Raw genomic sequence first — 24,880 nt, 5'->3', positions numbered from 1 at the left:
TTTTTCCTGGTGATCAATCCTTACTGGTGCAAAGAAGAAATCTAAAATCTTGCTAGTGGTGTTCCAGAGGCATAACCTAAGCCAGGACTGAAGAGAATTAAAGAATGTGCTCCAAAGAACAGAGTTTCTTTACCTTCACAAGAAACAGTATTTATCATCGAGTGAAATACAAACATACCTGAAAGATATGTTTCTGCAGTAACATTTTGACAGTTTCATATAACTTGATACTTCAATTAATCAAAATTTTGGAAAAAAAATTAGAAGGTAGGCATACTGTTATGGATAAATTTTGTGTGCACTTCAAATGTTAAACTGCAAGGGAACAAAAGCATCACTGCACCCACTTAGAGCAATCTCAACAGGAACAGGTGAATCCACACCAGAAGAACTCACATCCTCAACAACTGCTAAAAAGCTGCACTACTACAAACGATATACCTTATTCTCTCCATGTCTGTGTTGTCTAACTCGACCTCTCTCCAGTCTGGCCTCATCCCATGATTTATTTTTTTCAAAATACAGATTTATCAATGTCAAAGTTACATAAGATACTTACTCACTGCCATATTTGGCACTAGATGATCTCTTCTTCTGGTATTTTTCATGTGATTCACCCAACTTTTCTAGTATATCTATTATCTGCTGAAGTGTATGAAAAGTGGCTACAGAATCTTCAATGGTGAAGTTAGAATAATCATCAGGTTCTTTCTGAGGACCTTGGTAGACTGCTATACTTCCACAAGCCTCTACAAAAACAACCACAGTCATCCCATTTAGAATTTCAACGATTCAAAACCAAATCTAACTCCTCTGCAAATGGTAACTCCAAAATTCTGAAATGTAAAGTTACTCTGGCTTATACATAAAATGGATTAAGATAAAAGCAGGAGGCAGTATCAACTAAATGTATTTACAATTCTGTATCTTATTCTCTGCTAGCTGTGTTCAGCATCCTAAGCATCCAGCTCTCTCTTCACATTAAGAGAAGTTCAGTGCTTTCTTGCAGCAAAACCTCATCTAATAGAATTCATCACACAGTCAGGAAAGGGACAGCAAAAGCAGAAAAGCAATCACCTGCAGTTGCAGTCTCTCTGTTTAAACTATTAAAAATAATATATATGTGGAAATTCAATTAGAACAATGCCTGATATTTATTGTAAAGAAATGCCTGGACAACATGAGATGCCAGGGCACTGAGAAGATAAAAAATTCAATCCCTTCCTCTACTTTCTATTATTTTCAAGTGAATAATTAAATTCAGTTAATTGTTCAAAATTTTGTTCTCGGCCTAGAGAATTAGAACTGAATATCAGCATAATTCTTATTAATTATCATTTGAGTACCTTCCAACTTTTGTAGTTTAGACCTGTTGACAGTGAAAAGTGTGTAAATTCTTTCTGTCTCTCTGTCTCCATCAATCTCAATTTGAGTATCAGCAGGAACATCTCTGAAAATTGAACAAAGAAACAAGTAATCAATATCAGTAATTCTTGAAAGCAAGTTTAAACTCATTATTTTTCAACATACATAGCCTTTTAATATGCTTATCACTCACAGACAGCTTCACGAAACTTAGTATATAAGTTTATTTAACCTACCCACTTAAGGATAAATTTATTTTTAAAAGAAACCACAGCATTTGTTTGTTTTCAGAAATCAGCAGCTTCTAAAAAGGCATTAAAGCTTTTTAAAACATGATTAATTTTTCTGACATATCTACGAAACCCAAACGATTTGTCAGAATCTACATCCAAGATTATTTAGCCGACTTTTTTAGGGCACTCCTTTAAAGTGTGATGTTCAAATAAAACAGCGGTTGTATAAAACAAGACAAATTCATTAAGGAGAGAAGAAAGACTTCCAGGCTGAACTTTCTGCAGCAAGCATTTTAATTATCTCACAGAAACGATTTAGCTGTGTCATATTTCTACATTCACCCCGGCATCTGAAGCCGATCTATTATTCTACGCAAAAAGATCTCAGCCACCGGGAATCTGTGATTTCCACGCCGAGCTGGTTACCTCCGGAGGGTGGCACGCAAATAGAGAACTCCAGCACTTAGTGCCCTGCCAGAGGCACGTTTCTGTGGCCTCACTGGCTGAATGAGAGAGGGAAAGGCCGCTCCCATTTCCAGGCTGCAGAGCGCCTCGGCAGCCCCGGCGCCGTGCGGCACTTACGCGGTGCAGCGCGCGCAGCCCTCGGTGCTCTCCGCCGTGGCCTTGCAGCACAGCCAGCTCCCGTTCAGGAACGCCGACGGGTGGTAAAAGCTCAGCCTCTTCTGGTTGCACCTCGTCACCCGGCAAAGAGCCTCTATCCACTCGCTGGCTTCTACACAGTTATTTGCTTGGATATAGAGAGGCTTTTCTCCGTGAAGCACTTGAAACATCTGTAGAGGAAACACATTATTCTGTTGAGTGGAAAAAAAAAAAAAAATCCAGTTACTGAGCAACTTCAAATATGCTAAAAAAAAGATTTCGGTGCTCAGGCAATTCCACAAACTCAAATTAAGACAGAAAGTGAGACAAGGGGGAACAGCAGACTCTTCGCCTCTTTGAACTACACAGAGGAGAAAAGTCCCATGAGAACAGCTCCCTGTGTTCTGTCTACACCACTTCCTCATCTAAGAAAGAACCCCTTATAAATCAGAACAGGCTGCAACTTCTGTCCTCTTCGTCCACACATCTTTAAGCGTGACCCCAGATTTCATGAAGCATGGCCTTCATGCTTCATATCCTGACAGCAACAGAAGATTCCCAGAAGTCTCTCCTTTAGCCATCCCTGGCCTCAGTGACAGCTGCTCTTTTCTCACTGCCTCAGATGTTTGGATTGACATAAGAACAGAAATAACCAATGTGTTCCAGGGCCAGAATGAGGCCGTGAGCACTGACAACTGTCTCAGCTGATGAAGGGATTGTAGGAAGTTCTCACGAATAGGAATAAATACAAGTTGGGTAATATTACACTTTTAGTAGTACATGGGATAATTTGAAGTTTTTTGTGATAAGGTCATGTAGATTTAACGTTCATTCCAGATATCTGGCAAGGGGGGGGGGCAAAGTCAAAATCAGTCAGAAAATTTGGTGCAGATAGGAAAATTTCCAGGTTAATGTCCATGTTCAGAACACTTGGAGATTCTGCTTACAGCTTGTTATTCCTGAGCCATAAAAGACTTTTTGCTGAAGTGTTTAGTAATGGGTTTTCATAAACTCTGTAAGCTAATTACAATCTTTTATTTAAAGAATATTCAAGAATGACATATAAACTATCTTTTGACCCACATTTTTCTTGTTGAAGGAGCTCTCATCAAGTTTCTCCACTGCAAGGATGTTTTTGATTGGAATAGTGAAAATTGGTTCTTTATCTGTAAAAAATTGTAAACAGAGGAGTGAAGCAATCTTTAAGAACTTTTTTATAATCTCCAGGGCACTGCAATTGCAGTTAATGCTCTAAAAATATGCATTTTTATTATCGAAAAGATAAGGCATGAATCAGACAAGCCTCTATTAATCAAGGCAAAAGTAACTAAAATATAGGTATTCTAGGAAAAGAAAAATATTACACACTTAAAAGCTACAAACACTTAGACAATATTGCAAAATAAATAACTGTAAAAAACCATTGTTTACCTTGCTGTTTGTGGTATGTGAATTCTCTACTTGTTAGACAGAACCATCGCTTCTTGAAATTCTTTTTACCAATCCGAGTCCTTCCCTGAGCTCTTTTGTACATTTCTCTGTAAAGATAACATCAAATGAAATGCAACCATTAGTCTTCAAAACCATTTACTGAAATAAAACATTATTGTTCACCATGTAGCTATATAAAAATCTACTTCATTGTACATTAAAAAAACGCTACTACTTGTTTACAACAGATCCTGGAGTTTACTTCCCAACATGGTGATTGAGTACAAGGTTCCAAAAACAGGAAAGGAGTTTGTGATTGTACTTGGCTTTATCTGGATCAGAAACTGAGTATCAATGAAATGACACTGGACACAGCTCAATAGCAAGGGGAGAGAAAATGCATTTAGTACACTTTAAGTGTACTCACGGCTAACTCTTGTTTTGAGCAACAGCCATCAATTCATTACTATAACCAAGTGTTGATCCACCACAATTTCCTCCTTCACTTCTATTCAGTGTCTATAGTTAGAGACATGTTTCTTCCTTGTTTGAAATCTGGATGCTGTTTCACAGAAAAATCTTTTCTTCTTATAAACCTGCTTCTCAAATAAATTGATTTTTTCCCCCCTCAAGAATGATGTTCAAATCATCACCTATTCTCAATCAACATCAAGCAAGAGACAGTTAATTGCTTAGGAAGAGTGACTTTCACCTCAATCTATATAACAGCACTCTATTACTAAATGTTAAGTATTTCAATTACAGGGTAGTTTTCTATCTAACTTTAAAGGCAGAAAAATTAGCTAGCCAGGCTTATACAGGAGATAGAATTATTCTAAGTTAATAATGTTCTTTAAAAATACACTTTCACAGTCCTCAAAAACCACTACAGAGCACACATTCAACTGTGACAGTAATGCAGTTTCCAATAGGTTTCCAGCTGCTTTTAATTATTCTTTAAAGTTTTTAAAAGATGAGTTATGAAAGTTTGCAGCCTTTTAAACTAACTTTAAAATAATTATACCCAGAATTGTCCATGTTAAAAATATAGTAATTTCTACAGTTTTTCAAGACATTTTAATAAGCATTATCTGAATCTGGCATTAATGAAAAAAGACTGAAGTAAATTCTGTTAAGGACAAAATAAATTCAAGATGCATTTACCCTTCTTTTAGATGTACTGGCTCGCTCACACCACTGGGCTCTTTACTCTCAGTAGAAGAAACATCATCCAGGAACTTAAGGAGAAAAACCCAAAGAGAACATAAATATACAATATTCAGAAACACAAAACCCCCTAAAACTATTTTGAAAATAAAAATGTACAGTTTCTCCTTGAATAGAACAGTTATTTTATGCAACAGATGAAAACATATGGCAGGGCCTCGGAACAATGTACCAATGGATGCCCAGAAGTCACACAAACTTTCTTTAAAGAGTTTCTAAAGAGAAGACACAATAAAATCTCTTTCAGAAAATGTACTTTACTTTTAAACTAAATTAGCTTAGTTCACTCTGTGTAACTCTTGTGTATTTGACTGTATTGGTTTTGCTATGTTGTTTTTTGGTTTGGGGTTTGTTTTTTTGTCTGAAAAAGACCACAGCTTTTCTTTTTCTCTCTAATAGAAAACTGAACACTAACACAACCTTTGAATAATGAAGATTGATCAGATACACCAACAATTAAAAAAATACAGTTGAAAGGTACCTTTTTAACAGATTCAGTAAATTTTTCTTCTTGAAATGTTTTGAAAAACTCACACATGAATGTCTCTTTGAAACTTGACTGAAAAGAAAAGTATATTGACATAAATAAACTTGCACATGAACTTTCCATAAACATAATGTTTGAAATGAGAAAGAATTTTAATAGCCTTACAAGTTTGCTTTTGGTCAAACTTCCCCAGCTCCCCAAAGTCTGGATGGCTTTTGATATAAGAGTCAATGTTCTAGAAGTCTGTGCATCCTAAAACAACAAAGCAAAATTCAGAACTCATATTTTTTCACCGTTCCAGGTACAATTGATTAAAAAATTAAAATTTAAAAAAAAAGTTATTATATTACACAATGTAGTAAATCTGGTATATCTTCATTCCTTTTCTTTGCCCCAAAAGAAAAAAAACAACATATGAAATATGATATAGTTTATTAGCTACTGCAGAGTGTTTACTATTTTACTCACTACCACTAGAATTTAGTAGTAGTACTGGAGAAATATTTTTACCAATAAAACATCTGAAACCCTTGAATTCTGTAATCTTTACTATACATCTAACACACATCTGAACAATAAACATAATAAAATACTGGACAAATGTACAAGTTCTCAACGAAAAAGTGAAATTTAAAACTTTCTTTAATGCTTTTACTTGACTTGTTCGTTACCTCACTGATTGCACTGTGATACAGAATTATAAACACAGCCTCCAAAAGTGGCCTCGCTGTTCCCTTTTATATGTTGAACTCTCAAAGTGTTAAAATCCTGTAATTGTTTTTTACTCAAAAAATTGCATAATGTCAAAGAAATTAATTTGAGTAAGCGTATCTTTTTCTTTTAAAGGCACAACACACCTAAGTAGATAAAATAAGGTAATAATATAACCTCTGGAGCCGCAGATTTCATACATTTTCTGTATTTAATGTGAAAAATAATACAGGGTTTTTTAATCTTGATATTCCTGTCTAAGAAATTATTTTGTAATGCGTATCTACTTGACAAATAAAAATGGAAAATTTGTCAACCCATTGCTACTAGTGGAGCCCAGGACAAATACGCCAACCACTTACTGGATAATGCTACAACTTCTGTTTAAGAACCAAATGGCAAAAAACGTCTGGATGTTTAACTTGCTTGGTGGAAAGAGGCAGTTCAGGCTTATACCTTAAAGGACCTTCGGTCACGTTGCTATTTTGCCCAAGAAGCACATTCCCAAAGAAAGCAGATCATCTTTAATATTGAAAGGTCTTCCGCATCACTTGAGAAGACCCCATAAAGATTAAAGGATCTGATGCTGAAGAATTGCAAATATCTTACTTCCTTTGGAAACGGAACCTAGAGACATTTAGCCATCTTATTTCCCAGTCACTGACAGTAACTTGTGCCTTCCCACACCAACAGCTCTGACGGTATGAATAAAACAGAACAAAGCTTCACAGGACTTACTGGATGGTGAGGTCGTAAATGAAAAGTATGAGGTGAGACTACGGCTACAGCAAAGAAACGGAGAAACACAAAGCTGCTCACTGCAGAATACTGTACATGAGGGTCATCTGCAGAGAAAAACCATGAAATGTAACATGCACTGAACTTAACAGGAAATCATGAAGACAGTTAACATAAAAATCCTTAAGATAACATCAGAGGAGACATTTATATTTTAAAATAGAATAGAAAAATCAATGAAGTGCATGAAATGAGAAAGGTGGTCATGGTAAGAAATGTTCTCTTTATAGTGGAATGTTCACTGTTTATTTATCTGAAAAGAAGTTCTATTCCCACACAACTGGTTCATCAGCTCCCCTGGGAGGAACCACGAGATGGCTGCAAGCATTTACATACACAGTTGATTAGGTCTGGCTGGATGCTGCACCCAGAGATAAAGCACTGCAGCAGCTGCCTCTAAACTGTGGGGCTATTGGATTGATTCACCTGGAAAGCTACTCACTGGTAACTCAAATACATTAATGCTGCATGACAAATACAGTCAACACATAGGAACAAGTATAATTGCAATTCTGAGTTGCATCATAAACCCATGCTGTTATATAATTTTGATGATGTAAATGAGTTCTCATTAAACATTTTGTGTAGATTTACTTTTATATTGGGAAATACTGTAAAATCACATTCTTACTTTAATGAGTAAGTCAGCTTTTCTGAAAGGACTGTCTAACTTACAGCAATTTATGGCTCTAGTAATAAACATGAATCAGTGATAAACATGAATCAGAGGAATGTTCTGTATTATGAGAAGTGTATTCCTCACCTGTAGCTTCATTTCAGATTTTAACTGACTCAAGTATGAGTATTTCAGACTCACTACATTACTCCTATATTAAAAACATTCCGAAAGAATAAAGCTATTCTAATACTGGTCCTATTTACAAACCCATTAAATAATTTCTATTATCCACCCTCCTCAAAACTACCCATAACTAGCTTAGCTGCAGTAGTACTAAATCTAACTTCACAGAAGTTATGAATGTGCTGCTCATCCTTAACAGAGTGACAGTTGATGTAAAGATGCAAATGTTAAAGTGATTTTCAAGTTCACATCTTGCTTCTTTAGAAGCAACAAACAGAACACCTCTTAACATTTATAAGCATCTTTCAAATAAATAGCTTCCTGTATTGCTTGTGCTTTTCTTCTGTTATCTTGTACTTTTTTTTGATGACTTCTCATTTGCTGCTGTCTTGCAGTTTCTGACTTGCTATATTTTTGTATCAGAAAACAAAAAATGCCTCTTGGTTGACCACAGAGTTTCACTATAACTTACAGCCTGATAGAAAAACAAATTGCTGACTGTCAAAGTTCAGGGCACAGCTTGGGACAAGACAAGGATTTTAACAACCCCCATAAGGTAACTGCAGAAGTTTTCAGTCTGAACACCACTTTAAGAAGTTTTTAGAGAACACTTACTTGGAAATCTTTTGGCAGCCAGATGCCTCAAAGAATAAAAAACATCACACATCAGGGTTGGACAACTTATACTCGACCGCACTATTTCACGGAACACTTTGTCCACGTAATAGCGGAGATTTTCCTGCAATTGTGAAAAAAAGGTATTTTTTCAGACCATGAACATGCTCATTTCTCCTTTTTTTTTCCTTTTGGCACCAACATAACACTGTCTGACTATTCAGTACAGAATTTTAGTACCGTGCATATTTTAAAAGCCTCAGAATGTTTATATGGCATTAAAACTCTTATAACGTAATTTAATGATATTTACTTAAAGTATATAAGCACTGTCCAGCAATATAAATTACCTATCAATACCTGGTTTTGTAATTTGACAACAAGGAAGGAGCATTTCCCATGTATATCAAGCGAACGTTAACTTTATTGCAGCAACTGTTGCCTTAAACATCAGCATAATCTTGTAAGAGGGAAGCAGCCAGCAAAACTTCAATGAGAAATGCTAGAGCAATTCTAATTAGGTACATCATAATCTAGATGCTGAGTAAAGGACATCAGGAATCAAAACACCCAAAAAACTGATAACAATGACTGTCATCTTTAGCTTCTACTTTCTGTCCCATTTTCCACTGGACTTTTTGATTGCTGTGTTCATAAAGAGGGGTAAGAAAACACAGCTCTTTGTTTACTTGGAAAACAGAGAGTTATATTGCTACTATGAGTTACCCCTTTTCCATTACGAAGTGCTGCTTTTAAAAATACTTTTCTTTCAGATTTTGAGACCAGTTGGGAAACTCACCATATTCATTTCCACGTTATCCCCTTCTCTTAATTTGATGGGATCTATTTCACAGGGTTTAGGAGACTCACATATCTGAAACAAACAAACAGAACTATAGAAGTTCAGTTTTTCAGACAGAAAGTATGGAAATGCAGCCATTTAAAACCAGACTCTTAGATTTAGGAATAAAATTCTGAATAGGTTCTAACCAACCATAACAACGTGCAATGATCACCCTCACTTTTGTTTGTGCCTTTTCAAAGGATTGATTACATAAAGCATCACATGGGCAAATTCTACACTGTGCTGGAGGCTGGAACAACTTTCATTGACTGTTTATTTTGAAGCATCTGGAACATAAATAGCAAAACACAGCTCCTCCCACTAAACTTAACCAATTACTGCTGAATTATTTTTTCCTCTAGGATTCCCCTACTTGAGTGATTCCTACCACAGAGCTGAAACAAGAATGCCTATTCAACAGATAAGGGTATCATTGAGGGCTGAGTGACCCCAAAGAAGTTGCAGTAGGATAACCTACCTCATCAATAACAGGTTTCAAAGTAACCTTTAGGTAGTGCTTCCCCACTATTTTCATCATTTCATCTACACACCGAGTTGCTAATGAGTTGCCTCTGAAGATTGTGTTTGCTTCTCTGCAAGAAAAGAAATTATTTTATTTGAACAGGAAAAAAAACCAGCAAGTTCAGTTACAAAATTCAATTTATACTCTATCTTGCTATTAAATAACTATTCAAAAAAGCATTCATCATGTATTTCAATCAGGAATTCTAGAACATATACACCAAGCTTGCAACAGCACTCAGTAACAAAAAAAGAGTATGAACAAGAATATTATTACAGCAACTACCAAACTCAGAAACATAAATAAGAAAAAGCCTAAGAAATGTTATACTCTTTAAGTTATAGTGCAGTATGGAACACGAGAAATAACAACTGGAGAGAATTCCAAAACAATGAAAATTGTACCTCGGCATATATACAATTCCTCTTCCAGCAGTCATGGCGAAAAAAAAAATCTGGAGCTACAGCACACTGCTACACTACACCAATGAACCCAGACACTTAAAGCAAAACATATTTAATCTAAGGTCACAATTTTATTCATTATAACTGTTGAAAAACCTGAGAGCCAGCTGTGCAAAGTGTATCTTTACAATCTGAGATATTTAGTTTAAGCTACCTTTGTTACAGTTCAATTACAATGGAATGTACTAAAATGCAGTTTAGAGAATTATTTTCTATGAGTCACCTATTTATACACAGTTAAGCTGTCTTGCATTATTTAAATCAAGACTAAATGCTTTGAAATGAACTGTCCTGTGGTGACAAAATCGCTCCCACAGCTCCACTGGACATGACCCAGCACTGCAGTGGTTGCTACTCACATCTGCTTTATCTCTCTCCTAACCACAGAGCTGGAATTCACAGACCATATGCTGCTGCTTGGAAAAACTCCCATGCTTCCTACTTGCAAGGCATGCAGGCCACATTCCTAATTACAAGGCATCTTTGCAGACAGAGTGGTCCTCATGTAAGCCACATGTTAAAGGAAACAGGGTGAGATTTTCAGCAATTTAAAGATGTTCCATCTAAGTTTTTAAGTTCCGATCCAAAGCACAGTAAAATTTGAAGAGTGGCCAAATAAAGACACTTAAAATAAAAACTATGTACTCTAAGCCAAAGTTTTACCAAACTGCCCAGCACCCTTAACTCTGACTCCCAGCTTCGAAGTAATTTTAGTGAATTTTTTAAAAACTAGCATTAAAAGATGAATATAGTTAGTCAGTTTTAAGCGAGAGAAAGAAATCAAAGGGCTTACTTATCAGTGTTGTACCATGAAGCCCTGTGAAACTCAAAGATTAGCTTTAGAAAGTATGACATCAGTGAACATGAAATACATACTGGGTGTCCTTCAGATCGAGTTCTGCCACTGCTGCAACGAAGGGAACCAGCTTATGGTGGTGCAGCAACAGCCGAACCAGAGGCAGCACAGCGTCGCACTTGTCTCGACAAACTTCACTCAGAATGTAGGCAGCAGATGCAGAAATAGGCTGTGAGAAAGCACAATGCAAAATCTGAGTAAAGCAGTTAAATGTTCTCTGCGTATCTGAAAAAGTACAGATCAAGTCTAATTAAATTATAGAGATAGTTTGTTAACAGAAAGGTTCAATATTTACTGTGTAACATGGCAATTAAAAGCTTCCATTCCAGAGATACTTAACTGAAAAATAATATTATCTACTCTATAAATACATTTAAAAATGGAATTCAGTAGCTACTCATTCTCCCTAAAGGGTTAACCTATGGCTTTGTCACAAACCCAAGTTAGAGGCAGAAAGCAATTGTTTTACTATAATGTCATGTATCTTTATAGGACTATTAAAACTATAATCAGGGGACATTAAAACAAAGTTCACACCCTTCTAAAGTGTTTGTTGTCACTGTACAATTGGGAATTTGAATACAAAACCTAAATAATTTCAGTAGAAAAGACAGCTGCTGACTGCTGCTACCTATATACTCAGCTATTCCTGAATTCCAGCAAAGCAGTATTTGTGGGCCAGCAAAATCTTCAGTTACATCTGCTTCCTCTATCTTTCTTCTCCTCTGTAAGTACTTCACTAACACTGAATTGATGAAAAGCTGTAAAAGAGCTCAGAATATGAGGTCTGGTTACTACAATTGGATTCCCATCTCAATGTTATGCAAATCCTCTGCCACACTTCGGCCTTTGTCACCATGTCCTGGTGAGAAATCCAGTCATGCTGATTAATAACATCCTGGGGAAGGCAGAAGCAATTCAGAAGTAAAATTTGGAACCAATTCTGAAGTAGATCCTTTTTGTTAATTATCTGCCCTTCAGTGCCAATAATGAATCAGTGTCCCTGGAAAACCTCTAAATCCATGCAGCTAATAGAGACCAGTGGAAAAACACAGTGTTGAAAGGAACAGCCAACAAGAAGAAAATATTTTATCTCCTCCAGGCATACAGCACAGGTTATTTCCTGTCTCCACTGGTTCTTCTAAAATAAGAAGAAAATCCTGGTACTTTGGAACAGAAGTAAAAGCTCTAGAAGCTGTTCATCTGGGTGTGACAGAAGTAATTACCACAAAGAAATAAAACCAATTATCTAGATATGAGTAATTCATATTGTCTCACAACCACATAATCCATTTTTAGTTTTCACTTTAATGAAATTTTCAACAAAAGTACCTGAACATCTGAAGATTTTAGCAGCAAGTTCCTTAAAGAAGTGTAGTACTCAGATGGAAGTACACAGTCTTCAGTGTAACAGATATTTAATCTAAGTGATCCCAAATCATCAGTTTTAGAAGACTTGTTTCCATTTTCTCTTGGCTGAAGTAAGTACCTATAAGCAACAATACAATTATAAAATATTAGATACCTATTTCATTCATTTGACTAAATCCATAATAAAGCTAAGTATCACATTTAACTATTTCAGTATGCATAGATTACATCTGAAAACTAGCAAAAAATTAACAACAAATCTCCCTTGCGACATGAGAGTAAAAAAATGAGCAGCATTTAATTAATCCTTAGCACATAATGGAACTTATACTTATTTTCTCACATCTTTTCAAACAGTAAAATATGATATGCTTTTTGTAGGTTAACAGGGATAGTTTGAGATTACACTGGGCCATCTCATTTTACATCTAGGTTATATTTAGGGACACCTCAGATGAAACAGGTAGTGTGAAGAATTTAAATGGTCTTGTTTGGGACCAGAAAAAACACATAATACTAAGAGGCACCACTCTTGAGGAAACAAGATATAGGGAAAATGCAGGTTTTTTTCTATTCTTAATAAAAAATACATTGAACAATTCATTCGTTGCAGTTTCATTGCATTCCAGCAGGAGGTGCAGCCCTACAAAAATGTTAACAACTTTCAAGTGGTGTCACAGTAGTTTCAACATGCACTCCAACAAACTGGAGTGACTCCAACAAACTCCAATAAACAATATTCTTTAACAATCATGTATATTTAGACTTCTACAACAGGAGATCAGATTTCTTTTTTTCATAATCAGATGCAGTGCCCATAAAGGCACACTAACATAAAATAAAACTGATTTAACAGGAGACCCTCTCCTTAACAGCATGGTTTATTTAGGTTTATTTTCCAAATATTTAATAGTAGAGATGATTTCTCTGCTGTACTTCAGTAGCATTCAAAACCATATTATACAGATTAGCAATAGTATAAAATATTTGTTATTTTTGATCACAGATCTGTTTTTGATAAGCAGATCATACTTGGACATGAGGATGTTCAATGCAAGGTGTGCCTACAAAGCATATTAGCAGACACACTCAAGACAACTAGACATGAGTTAGGTCAATCCAAAAAGCTACACAGCACAGCTCAGTGGCAATGAACCCACGTTGATACAGTCCTTCTCTCAACAGGCTGTTAACAGAGGCCTATTTTCATGTTAATATGGTCATACAGCTGTTGATCAGACACTGGCAGAACAAGCCCCATGTCGGCAATACACCGTGCAAAAACCAGAAACTCCAACACAAACACCTACAGGGTCACATTCAAACACCAAGAGTCCGAGTTCAACATCCAGGACACTGGGAGCCTGAGGTGAGTACATGGAGCAATGGCTCCTGGCCAAGACCTGTGTTACATTTAGTTCCTGTTTACACACTTCCTTCCCATGTGTTTTCCTGTATTGAAAAGTTCACTAAAAGCAGAATATTTCACACACTTGGAGGCACTCAAATCCCTTGCACTCATCCCTTCCTCCTGCTAAGCATTTGGGACAGTAAAGGAGCTAGAGAAAGGCTCCTGCTCCCAAAAACATCCGAAGGGAGGGTGCTGAGATGTCCCATGCAGAAGTGTTTCTGTCCTGATGTCCCTTCATACCTCACCCCTCCAGCTGCTGTGCCTGCTCCCCTGACACAATGTTGGCTTGGCTCTAGACGATACTTCTGGAGCCTCCTCAAGGAAGGAAAAAAAGCCACACTTAATAATCAAATAAACTCTTCATCAGTCATTCTGGAAATCTGACATAGGAATTGAATGACAAGTGATGCAATTCTGAGAAGCTCCAGGTTTGCTGGTTAGGCTGAAGAGCACACACTGAAATCCAGCAACCTGACCAAGAGACAATTAGAGTCCATCTTCACTCACTGCACTTCCCCCTCAAACACACCAACTGCTCTGTGACTGTGTGCAGACAGGGGGAAGAGCAGAGCTAAATGTACCTCTGACAAGGTTAATTTATTGAGCAGGAAAACTCTGGAAATACATTTTACCTAGATTAGAACAGGAAGACATGGTTTAATGAATAGGTAGAATAAAACATAACCTTTGCAAAGGAAAACGTGCAAGACACAAGCAAATTCACTGCTGAACCACCATTTCTCACCATGCTTGAAAGGAGTCATTTCTTAACACCTTCACAGGAACTTTAATTTCTCCTAGAAAGATGTCTTGTACCAGATTCCCATTATTCCACAGGTCAACCCTGAAAACAAGAACATTGCTTAATTTTCTTTTCTCCCAGAGAGAAATAAGCATATTTACAATAACTGCCTTACAGCACTAATCCACATGCATGCAGGCAGCAAATGTTAGAAATCTCACTCCATTGTAAATAAATCAAGAAGACTCAAACAAGTGGCATATTAACCCATAAAGAACAGATAAAGAAACAAACAGTGAAAGTTAAGACTTGCAGACCTTGCATCAGTAAATAAAAGTGATACTGGCACAAAGTATGGGTTCTGCGCAGTCTCCACCCCCAAAACGGTGCACATTTCTTCTCAGGTAATTCAAGTGAACTTTTTAACCAATATATTTAAGTATCTACCTAAGTGCTAGAATCTGGCACACTGCAATGCCACACCAACACATGCGCTTGTTTTTCCAAGCAGCAGCTCGTACGCTTACAACCTCAAACGGAACCGGGTTCCAGACATGCACCCTGGGTTTGTTCTCTTACTTCTTACCTCTCTGACATTTCTGACAGACAGCAGTTGTTAAGAACAAAAAAACAAAAAAACAAAAACAAAAACAAAAGACAACTAGATTTGTTGGGGCATGACTTTTTCTAAATATATTTGCATCTACAATGAAATATACAGATCTAATTAAGGAAGCTAATAGTTAAAAATGCACATACTGAGTTAGTTCTATAATGGCTATTTCGATTAACTGCTAAATTTTTCTTCTGATGCCTGTTAGGAAACATATGCTGGCCCTGAAGACTTTCTGTCATTCAGCAGATTTGGTGCATGTATGTGCACAATAAAGAAAAGAAACTGAGTACAGGGATCTCTGCAGTTCTAACTACATTGCATAAATACAGACCTGCTCCGAGGGTAAAGCAGCAGAAAAGGAACATACTTTGAGTATTTGCATTTGCAAGGAAAAGATTAAACACTAATATTCCTCTAGAAAGCAAAATGAAATCGCAAAAATCTCATAAAAGAGGCTTTTCTCTCTTTTTTTATTAAATCAGACAACTTTGTTTGAAACTATAGACTAGGATCAGGTATGCTGGTATCTTTCAGTACAAGTTCTATTACCAGTATTCTGCCCAAATTAATATAATTTGATAGAAGGCACTCATACTTCTTTAGTCACAGGTACAGGAAGTAAGTTTAGGCTGCTAGATACACTCAATCACTATTTACTTCAAAACAAAAGAACTCATCTTCAGTAAGAAATACAAGTTCAAAAAAAAGAGAAATTTTCTGTGTCATCTTTTCTACAAGTCTGATCAGTAATCCTCTGGAGCTACACTAAGATAAAACAGGTATTTATTGTCTTGATGACAAAATACTATGATTCATTAATGATTCTATGAAAACACTTTCTAATCCACGTAACTTACCTGACTTCTAGCTTCTCAATATCTTCTTCTTCCACTTGAAACTGAGACTTTTTGGTGTAACTGCTGGATCTGGTCACCTGCAAGTAAATTCCTCCCATTAACACACTTTTTGCATAATGGACATCAAAAAAACAATGAAAATCCTCCCTGCCTCTAGAATAGGTAAATAGTTACTGTTCCTTATACAAAAGAAAAAGGCCAGTTGACCAAACAAACTGCCTTTTTCCAGAAAGCAGGAGAAAAATGGGTCAAAAAGAGTTCATGATGGAACCTACTGAAGGCTAGCTGATACACAAAGGAATTACAGCACAGATCTCTCAGAAAAAACAAGTAGTATGACATGAAACTGGCAAAAATTTAATTTTTTTTGCACGAACCCCATGAAAGCATTGAAGCCAGTTCTGAAATGTTTTAAGGAACAACAAATAAGAAGCCCCTTCTTCTCACCCTAGTTGCAACACAAGGGTAACCTCTCATCTACACTTTCTTCATTTCTTGACTGACTGCATTCTCAATTTAACTCCAATAACTCATAAGTCAGAAAGTTACCAGAGTGGTTTGGATCGCATTTTTATCCTAATATCTGACTTCCTAAAAAATCCACTCAGTATTCTTGAGCACACTGAGACACACACATGCATTGAAGCCGTGCATAGGTACAAAACTATTTCTCACTCAAGTTCCACAGCAGGACCAGGATTTATAAAAACACAGTAAATTATAATACTTTTGAGGCACATGCAACAGTTGTACTCCTCCCAACTCTCAGTTCAGCATGCTTTAAAGGCAAATTTGATTTTTATTACTGACACAAATCAGAAGAAAATTTAAACTCATAATTTGTTTATTTCAGGTAACTCATGTAGAATTGAAACCAACTCCTAAATAACAACAAAATTAACTTTTTTAAAATAGAATACAATTTTTAGGGTATAATCACTGTATTACTTTATTAAATAGGTAAGTTGTTTGGGGTTTTTAGATCAAGCTTAAAAATATTTAAATAGAAGACCATCTCAGAACTCTGGATGGCAATAGAAGATACATAAAGTGATTCAAGATAGGGAATTACCTTCATATATGTGCTTATGAGAAAGTAATTTTTCACACAGCAATTGGAGGGACCATGCTATTGTCTGGCAGACAGATTTAAGTATGTCATTCACTTACATTTGAGAGGCCAGTTAAAGCTCTTCAATTTGCTTGAAGAGAGCTTTCTGCATTAGGTACTGCTACACAGCTTGCTTAAAAATACCTGAAGGGTTGCATGAAATAGATAAACAGGAAGAGCAGCAGACAAAAAGTTACCTCAAAATAAAATGTTTCGTTAAACTGCGGATTGCTTGTTTTCTTCTTAACTTTGGTCTTCTTTTGGTCATTCCTGTTCCAATGTGGTAAAATTTTTACCATAGACAACTTAAACACACAATTATAAAGACATTCTATTGTCAAGAAGGACCCATGCATTTAACTCAAAACATTTTTTGTTATTCTAGAATTCACTTTGATCAATAAGGAAATTTTTAAAATAAAGTCAGTTCATCTTCACAATACAGTTTAAAGAGCTAAAATCTTAAATCTTGTATCTAGCTAACTGTGCATCTAACCAACCCAAAGGTTGTATTTAATTTTATAAACAGGTAAAACTTACATATATTAATTAAAATACATCAACAATTTCTAATGCATTTAAAATTTAAACTTCTTTACCACTGCCTGAAGGTAATGAGCACACTTTTCCTTGCCTTGTTCAACTGCAGTTTCTGTTTTTCCCACCCTCTGTTGCTGGTGAAATACCCACTACTTCTTTACAGACAGAGGCTTACACCCAAGACACTGAAGGTCTCCTCTGAAAGCAACTGCTGCTCATGTCAGATATGAAGCAGCACAGGGCTAAACAAAACAACAGCCCCCACTTCCTTGTGGTGTGGGTTTGGGTTTTGTTGGGTTTTTTTCTTTTTTTGTTTTGTTCTGGTTTTTTTTTTTTTTTGGTTTTTTTTTGTTGTTTTTTTTTTTTTTTTACAAATTTTATAAAGCAATACAGGTTTATTTATTTATTTAGCAAAGGTCTGTGGTAGTATAAAATGACTTTCCAAAAGAAAGAAATATAAAATATGTGAGAAAAACAGACAAGGGAGAAGAAAAGTTGCCCTAAGTATCAACTACCTATTTGCAGGCACTGGACATATAAATATTCCAGTCATGGTACCTGAGTCACACATTCATAAGACTGGAAAATCTTAACCAGGAATTCCTGTAAGATTTGCACATATATTCCTATACTAACAGGGTAAATATTTTATGGGACCAACATTCTCCCACTTCCATCCATATCACAGGACTCAAACACAAAATGGATGTCAATTAACCTTCTTTGCCATTTGGCCCCATGATTCCTAAGTATAAGAAGTCTCCCTAGTCCTCTTAGGAAAAACCCAAACAAACAAAACAAAAAACTCCCCAAGACAAACCTAAAAAATGTGATCATTTATTACCAAGGAGAAAAGAAATGCTCCATGCAGAGCTTACTGAGGGACAATCCTTCCTAAGTCTTTAAGCCAAGCAAGTTTAGTACAACACATCCTGGCACTATGCTCACAAAGGCAATTCCTCAGCACCAGAGAAATGAAAGGGTTTGATGTGGCAAAAAAGAAACAACTGAAACTTATCCTCCTTATTGGGCAGGGACTTGCACAAAGTGAATGTGTGGGATGGAGGATTTTTCTTAAATGAAATAACCCAGCAATTATTGAGGATTACTGATCCCAAACAAGGAGACATTTGTGGGGACTTTGAATACAGCATCCTGAAGGCGTTCCAGAACCTCTCCTCTCTCATCTCCTCAAAATTACTACACGTTTGCTGCAAAGAAACTCACACATTAAGAAAAACAGAGAAGAGAGGAAAGTGAGTGAGCAACTGACTGTATCATGACATACGGGAATGTCACATAAATTAAAAGGAAGTACAGTGCAGAAATCAAGAGTCCAATACCAAACATAAGAAAGAACTGAGTCACATGTGGCTCTTGACTAGAGCAGACAATTCAGACAGACCAAACACCATCCCAGTCCTGAGCATATGGCAAGGAAGGGGAGAGAACAGTATCCATGGAGATGAGAGGTATGCATGACTGCACTGCAAGATTTTTTCTGTGTTTTAAAGATTTTGCTTAAAACCTATGACTTTCTTTCTGAATTCAACATCACAGCATTTGTAGATTTATTCATTTTATACTAAAATGTTACCTGGAAGGCCCCACAAGAGAGACTGTTGCATAAGGATCACAATTCTGTCCGTTTATAAGAGGCAACCCATGGCACTCCTTTATGCTACAAGGAGAAGGCAAACAATAGATCAGTGAAACAATTATTTGGCTTAAAAAATAAAACCCAAACAATGCTTTCTTTTTGAAAACATTTTATCTCCTGCTGCATTACACACACATATAATACACGTATGTACATATGCATATACCTGAAGTAGATCTCCAGATAGTAAAACAAAATAATACTCAAGTAAACAGTTAGACTTGGGGGACTCTGTGAGAAGAGAACTCTTGGAATTACTTTGATAAAGACATTCCAGTATCACACATGAACGACAAAATCCTAAGTAAAACAAACTGCTATATGTTAGGAGAAACTGCAGATCTCATTTAACTTTTAAATTTGGTTCCTCAAGGCCCACAGAAAGCTATCTGGCCTCAACCAGTGGCAGCAACTGTATCTGGAAGGCATTGAAATGGATTGAAGTATCTCATTTTGGATAAATTACATTCTGAGTTACACTAAGAAATGCCAAGTCAAATCCTGAAATGGTATTTAAAATTAAGCATCCAAAACTATTACAGCATATAGTTCTGGCTCTACCTTTGAAATAGTGCTTAAGGTTTATTTTCAAACTTTTTTCACAACAGTTTATGTTCAGGCTTAAATGACCATCAGGATTATTAAAAATAATCCTGAAAATGTAATTCATACAGTAAATGGTAAACTGGTGTTCAACAGGTACCCAAGCACACTGTTCACCACTCCTGATGCAAAAAGGACAGGATGGTTGGCAACTAATGCTTATGGACACAGTGAAACCTTTTCTGGACCTTTTCTAAAGTCTTGAAATCTCTGAATCACCATAACAGCAATGGAGAGCTGGGTCAGCAAAGCTGCCTAACCTTCAGATGCTGCCCACGTATGAGCATTAACTCAAAACAGCTGGAACAACAAAAGTGAAGCAGGAGAGTTTGTAAATTCATAGTAGAAACCAGACTTTCTAGCAAAATTCTGCTCTAATGCAACAATACACACTAGTTTAAGTCCAGAAACACTCAGCAGATTACAAAATTTCATAAACAAAACACAAATGAGATCTGAATGTTATATTCCTGTTCTCTTTAAAATAATGCATTTTTTAGCTGTACTGCAGGAATTTAACTAAAATAATGCAAGAAAGTTTCAGTTGTCATAATTTGCTATACTGAAAAAAATTCAAGACCTAGGCAACTTTAAGGAGAAAATATACTTCATATAGAATAGATTCATATGAACAACTAAGTCAATGTTCTAATAGCAAAATGTGGAATAATAAGTTGCACAGAACAGGTTAAAGTTATGTAGCTGCACACATTTTTAAATAAATGCTTTATGTACTGCAGCAAAACGGTGTTAAAAAAATAACAGGAGCTGCAAATTCAAACATAAGTGTGGAAACAACAGACACTAACACTCCTGTGCTGCCTCAAAACTCCACCCTCTTTGGAGTATGCACAATTATAAACCAGATGGTATTTTCTCCCCCCAAAAGTCCCTTTGTCTTAGCCAGTTCAGGGAACATTTAGTGCTGAACCACTGCACAATCATTTGTTATTTTTCTTCCAGTTATCAAGCACGTGGCCTTCAGCATTTCAATAATTTTTGAATCACAATGAACGCTACAGTGATTTCAAACCCACCATTTAAATGGGTTCTTGAAACATCCAGTTGTTCCGTAAGCATTAATTGATTCCTCCTCCAACACACAAGTGGCACAGAAGAGTGGCAACAAAATTAAACTGTCTAGACTTTTCAGTCATTTGGGGGATCTGATCTGAGGCAGGACCCTTCTTTCAGACTGATGGGCATCCTGCAGCATAAAACACTCTGCAGCTCCTCGGGCTTTGCAGTTTCAGGTGTGAGTGCTGAGTACCTTTAATCAGATTCAATTTAAACCTCATAGGAAATTCAAAGCAGATGGATCAGTCAACCTTATCTGAGGAGAACTCAGCTGTTTCAACAAGAACACCACAATTTCCCTTCTTACAGTCTTTGACATGCTGACCAAACTCCTGGATTTCTCTGGCTAACAGATCCTCTGGGACTTCTGGTTACACAAACAGCTTGTTCTGTTCTCTTGACCACAACACACACAAACTAAAGAAAGGCTTGTTTGTGATTTCCTGTTAGATGAAAAACATTTCAGTGACAACTTCACAGTCTTGCAGCAGAACTAGAATCTCTAGATTCATCTTATGGATATGTCACTTCAAGTCGATTTCATGCTCCAGCTGGTCTCCCTACAGAAGCAGCTCTAATATTCCCTTTTCACCTCCTGCCCAAGTCCCAGTTCTGTTGCCAGCAAGAATGGTCTGCCTAGTTTATGAGACAGCCTGCCCTGGTCCAACACCTCCCCTGACCATCAGCTCCTAATATCCCCTAATCTCTCTCTTCCACCTATAAGGCACAAAAAAATTATTCCAGAGTTACCTCACCTCCGCCCCTTCCACCTCTCGCTCCAAGTCGGATCCATCCCTTCAGTCTGCAGGAACTGCCTGGAATCTGCTTTAGACACATGTGACAGCACAGCCAGGGCAGCTGAACTGCTGCTTCTGTTGACCACCCTCACAGGAAGCTGTTAGGTTGCAAGCCAGTTGTTAGTTTGGCAAACTGAATTTCCCTGGTCATGCAGGAGCCCTCCCAAGCTCCAAAGGCAAGCAGTCATTAGGGACAGAAAGCCATTAAATCAACTCAGCACTACCGAGCTGGATTGTTCCCCCCTAGGGACTGAGCACACTGCACTGAATCATTACTGATACTTTCAAGCTACTAAACAAACAGCCTGCAGTAAGCATGTTTAAAAATTCTGAAGATGTTTGAAGTGGCTAAACTAGAGTAGACTTAGCAGAAATCGAAAAATTGGAATGGAAATGAATGGAATGAAAAAAAAAACTCTCTCAGTTCGCCAGTCAGCCAATTTCACAGGAATACTGCCTTTCCTCAAAGAATCAGGCAAAGTGCTGCAACTGCAGTCTCCTTTAACAGGGAAACAACAACTAAGATCCCAGCAAAACCACAACCTACACAAAAAAGGCCAAACATTTTCAGCAACGAAAAAAACCAAAATAACACTAAATATACAGTCCTATTCTGACAACCATAATAAATACATTTCTAACATACAGTAAAAATATTTCAGCTTTGACATGTCATTTCATCTACCCAGCTAGGCAGTTGTCATTTAAAAGGCATAAACACACGGCATTTGAAGTAGACAGGAACTATGAAGCCTTTTTTATATTTTAGGCTACTATATCCTTGTGTATCATTTAATCAACAGGTAACAGAACTTTGGTTCTTTTCTCCAACTACAGCCCTGTTTCAGTAGAGTCTAAGACACGTTTCAGTTTACATTAATTCTCAGTAGTATTGTGCAAGAGGAGTTTCATACAGGAAATGAGAGCCTTTCAGATATAACCGGCATATATTCAGCTCAGAAGATGAACATAAGTCCTTAAAAAGAGCCAGTTCACAATAAACCCCCTCAATGACTAACTCCATCATTCAAATCAGCTAAAGTTCTCCAAAGACAGACACTCCCTAACTGCAGCCATTAAGATCTGTATGTGCACTTCATAAAGATTGCTGTGGTCACTAGAACAACTTCATGTGAGCGGACAAAGTTATAAACAGGACAGTAACAAACTGACAGGTCAATTTAAGATCACGGTGTATCATTCATTTAGAAAAGTATGTGCAATGAAGTCAAAATCTGGCTGTAAAACTATTTCTGAGCTTTGAAGTATTCAGACTGTAAATACATAAAACCTTCTTTCAGAGTTGAAGGGCTGTTAACCCCAGAGAAGGCAGGTGCCACCACCCAACTACCAATTTGCCAAGAAATTGCTCAAGTATCATCTATTTCAGCAGCAGCAAACATGCAAACAGTGGCCATGCAAAATCCTTTTTAGGGACTCCCAGCAAGAGCTGACAGGATATGAAATGTGAAATGTGCTACTATACACACCATTGTGGTTTCAAAAAAAAAAACAACCCAAACTGAGTCAGCAGGTAATCTCTTGCACTTTTTCCCCTCCTCATTCACACATTAGAAAAGGAAATAATTAGTATAGGAGACAAAACAAAGTTTTAATTCACAGTCTGTGAGTGTAACTGCATGAAACTTAACAGCAAGTTTGCAATTAATACAAAAATGTGTTAAATCAGAGTTTAGCCTGCTCTGCATTAGCTCTAAGACAGTCTTCCACCAAAGGAAGACTGACAATGCTTTATGCCAAAAAACGCTACTGGAATTGAGTTTTTAAATCAATCCTCATAAAACTCATCTAGAAGACCAGCAGAAAAAGCCTCTAGAGCCATGTTTACAGACAAACAAACAGGAATCCATTGCCTAGCCAGTCATCATTTTGGTTCAGCCACAAGGTGATAGGGACTCCAGGTAATGCTCAGAATCACAGCCTTTGAATTACGTGCTATTGTATGTGCACTTAACATCACATTTCATCTTCTGTAATGGAAGTTGGAGCTACTATTTTTCATCTTTGCAGCATTTCTGGACTCTCAGGGAATACACAGTGGAAATCCATTAGCAACACAAGTGTGCACAGAAGCCAGCACAAGTATCTAAAGCTCTCCTCTCCTAGAAAAAATTTAACTGGTGAAGGTTTAAAAGCATCTCATTTTCATTGCATTGAGACACTATTAATATGAACATGAAGTAAAATGTTGCTCCTGAAAGGCAAGTGTCATAGCCTGTATGCCAAGAATTATGTTTTCAGTGGTTTTTTTTCCTTTGGCCATTATTTCCCAGATTAGAACAAATAAAGAAGAGTCAGGAACAGACAAATAAATACATTTGTGCCCACTCTTTGTCTTTCTTTTACTCAGTTATGGTTCTGCTCCTTTCTATCTTTCAGCTTTGTTACAGAGTTACTAATTCCACTATTCTCAGGGCTTGGTTAGTGAAACATAGCAGGAAAGTACATCACTTACTAATTACCATGGGAAATTTACAAAACAAGCAGGGTTTTGAAGTGTTTAATTTTCTCTTTAATACTCCCACATGTATTTTCTGTAAGTTCCTTAAGCATTAAGGTCAAATGGGTCTCAAAAATGCCCTTATGTCCATTTCTACAGTACCACATTCAGTGAGAGATTTCTTATTTCTCATACTCTCACACGTACATCCAAAATATATTTCTGTGCAATGTACTACTAATGCAGTAAATTATTTCAAGGGCAGCAGCACACGTGGTAAAATCGTACTAAACATTTTTAGTTTAAGGAACTCCAGTGCATTTCATAACCTCAGACAAGAGCACTGATGTCAGACCGCAGTGTTTAACGCACGATCCTCTCCCACATGGCAGTGAGTGGGTGAGAGCAGCCACCAAAAGAGAAGCCTGGCTTCCTTTTGATCAATTATCTCCGTCATAAAGAGATCCTAAGAGAGGGCACACTGAGTAAACCACTTCCTACTCACAACTGCAACTTACAACAGTAACTTTCTAATGCAACTTTTCTTCATCATATGAAAAATCCAGGCAAGGTTTTAAAATACAAACCCCAAACACTAACTTGGAGTGCACGAACATATACAAATAGAAAATTTTCTGAAAATTAAGAAAGTTGGGAATAAAACACCAAGTCATAAAG

The 24,880-nt window shown here is 36.8% G+C and overlaps 1 protein-coding gene across 2 annotated transcripts in view; it reads right to left on the bottom strand.

Moving 5' to 3' along the window:
• The window catches only part of RASA2 (RAS p21 protein activator 2), a 44,216-nt gene that overhangs the window by 1,604 nt on the left and 17,732 nt on the right, over window positions 1-24,880 (bottom strand). The window contains exons 6-23 of one of the 2 annotated variants that reach the window (XM_066326327.1): window positions 19,202-19,285; window positions 17,262-17,334; window positions 15,954-16,030; window positions 14,484-14,582; window positions 12,289-12,445; window positions 10,977-11,125; window positions 9,592-9,706; window positions 9,069-9,143; window positions 8,270-8,393; window positions 6,793-6,899; window positions 5,509-5,595; window positions 5,338-5,415; window positions 4,794-4,867; window positions 3,630-3,736; window positions 3,282-3,364; window positions 2,181-2,389; window positions 1,347-1,450; window positions 560-749 (exon numbers count right to left, since the gene is read on the bottom strand). In XM_066326327.1, the coding sequence (XP_066182424.1) occupies window positions 560-749; window positions 1,347-1,450; window positions 2,181-2,389; window positions 3,282-3,364; window positions 3,630-3,736; window positions 4,794-4,867; window positions 5,338-5,415; window positions 5,509-5,595; window positions 6,793-6,899; window positions 8,270-8,393; window positions 9,069-9,143; window positions 9,592-9,706; window positions 10,977-11,125; window positions 12,289-12,445; window positions 14,484-14,582; window positions 15,954-16,030; window positions 17,262-17,334; window positions 19,202-19,285 (1,992 nt within the window). Of the gene's footprint in view, window positions 1-559; window positions 750-1,346; window positions 1,451-2,180; window positions 2,390-3,281; window positions 3,365-3,629; window positions 3,737-4,793; window positions 4,868-5,337; window positions 5,416-5,508; window positions 5,596-6,792; window positions 6,900-8,269; window positions 8,394-9,068; window positions 9,144-9,591; window positions 9,707-10,976; window positions 11,126-12,288; window positions 12,446-14,483; window positions 14,583-15,066; window positions 15,080-15,953; window positions 16,045-17,261; window positions 17,335-19,201; window positions 19,286-24,880 lie in introns of those variants that run through there. The other variant, XM_066326328.1, reaches the window with a different exon arrangement.

This window comes from Sylvia atricapilla, chromosome 10 (genome assembly GCF_009819655.1).
Source record: "Sylvia atricapilla isolate bSylAtr1 chromosome 10, bSylAtr1.pri, whole genome shotgun sequence".
Lineage (NCBI taxonomy): Eukaryota > Metazoa > Chordata > Aves > Passeriformes > Sylviidae > Sylvia > Sylvia atricapilla.
The sequence above is the reverse complement of the archived record's forward strand: the minus strand, read 5'-3'. Positions and strand labels throughout refer to the sequence as shown.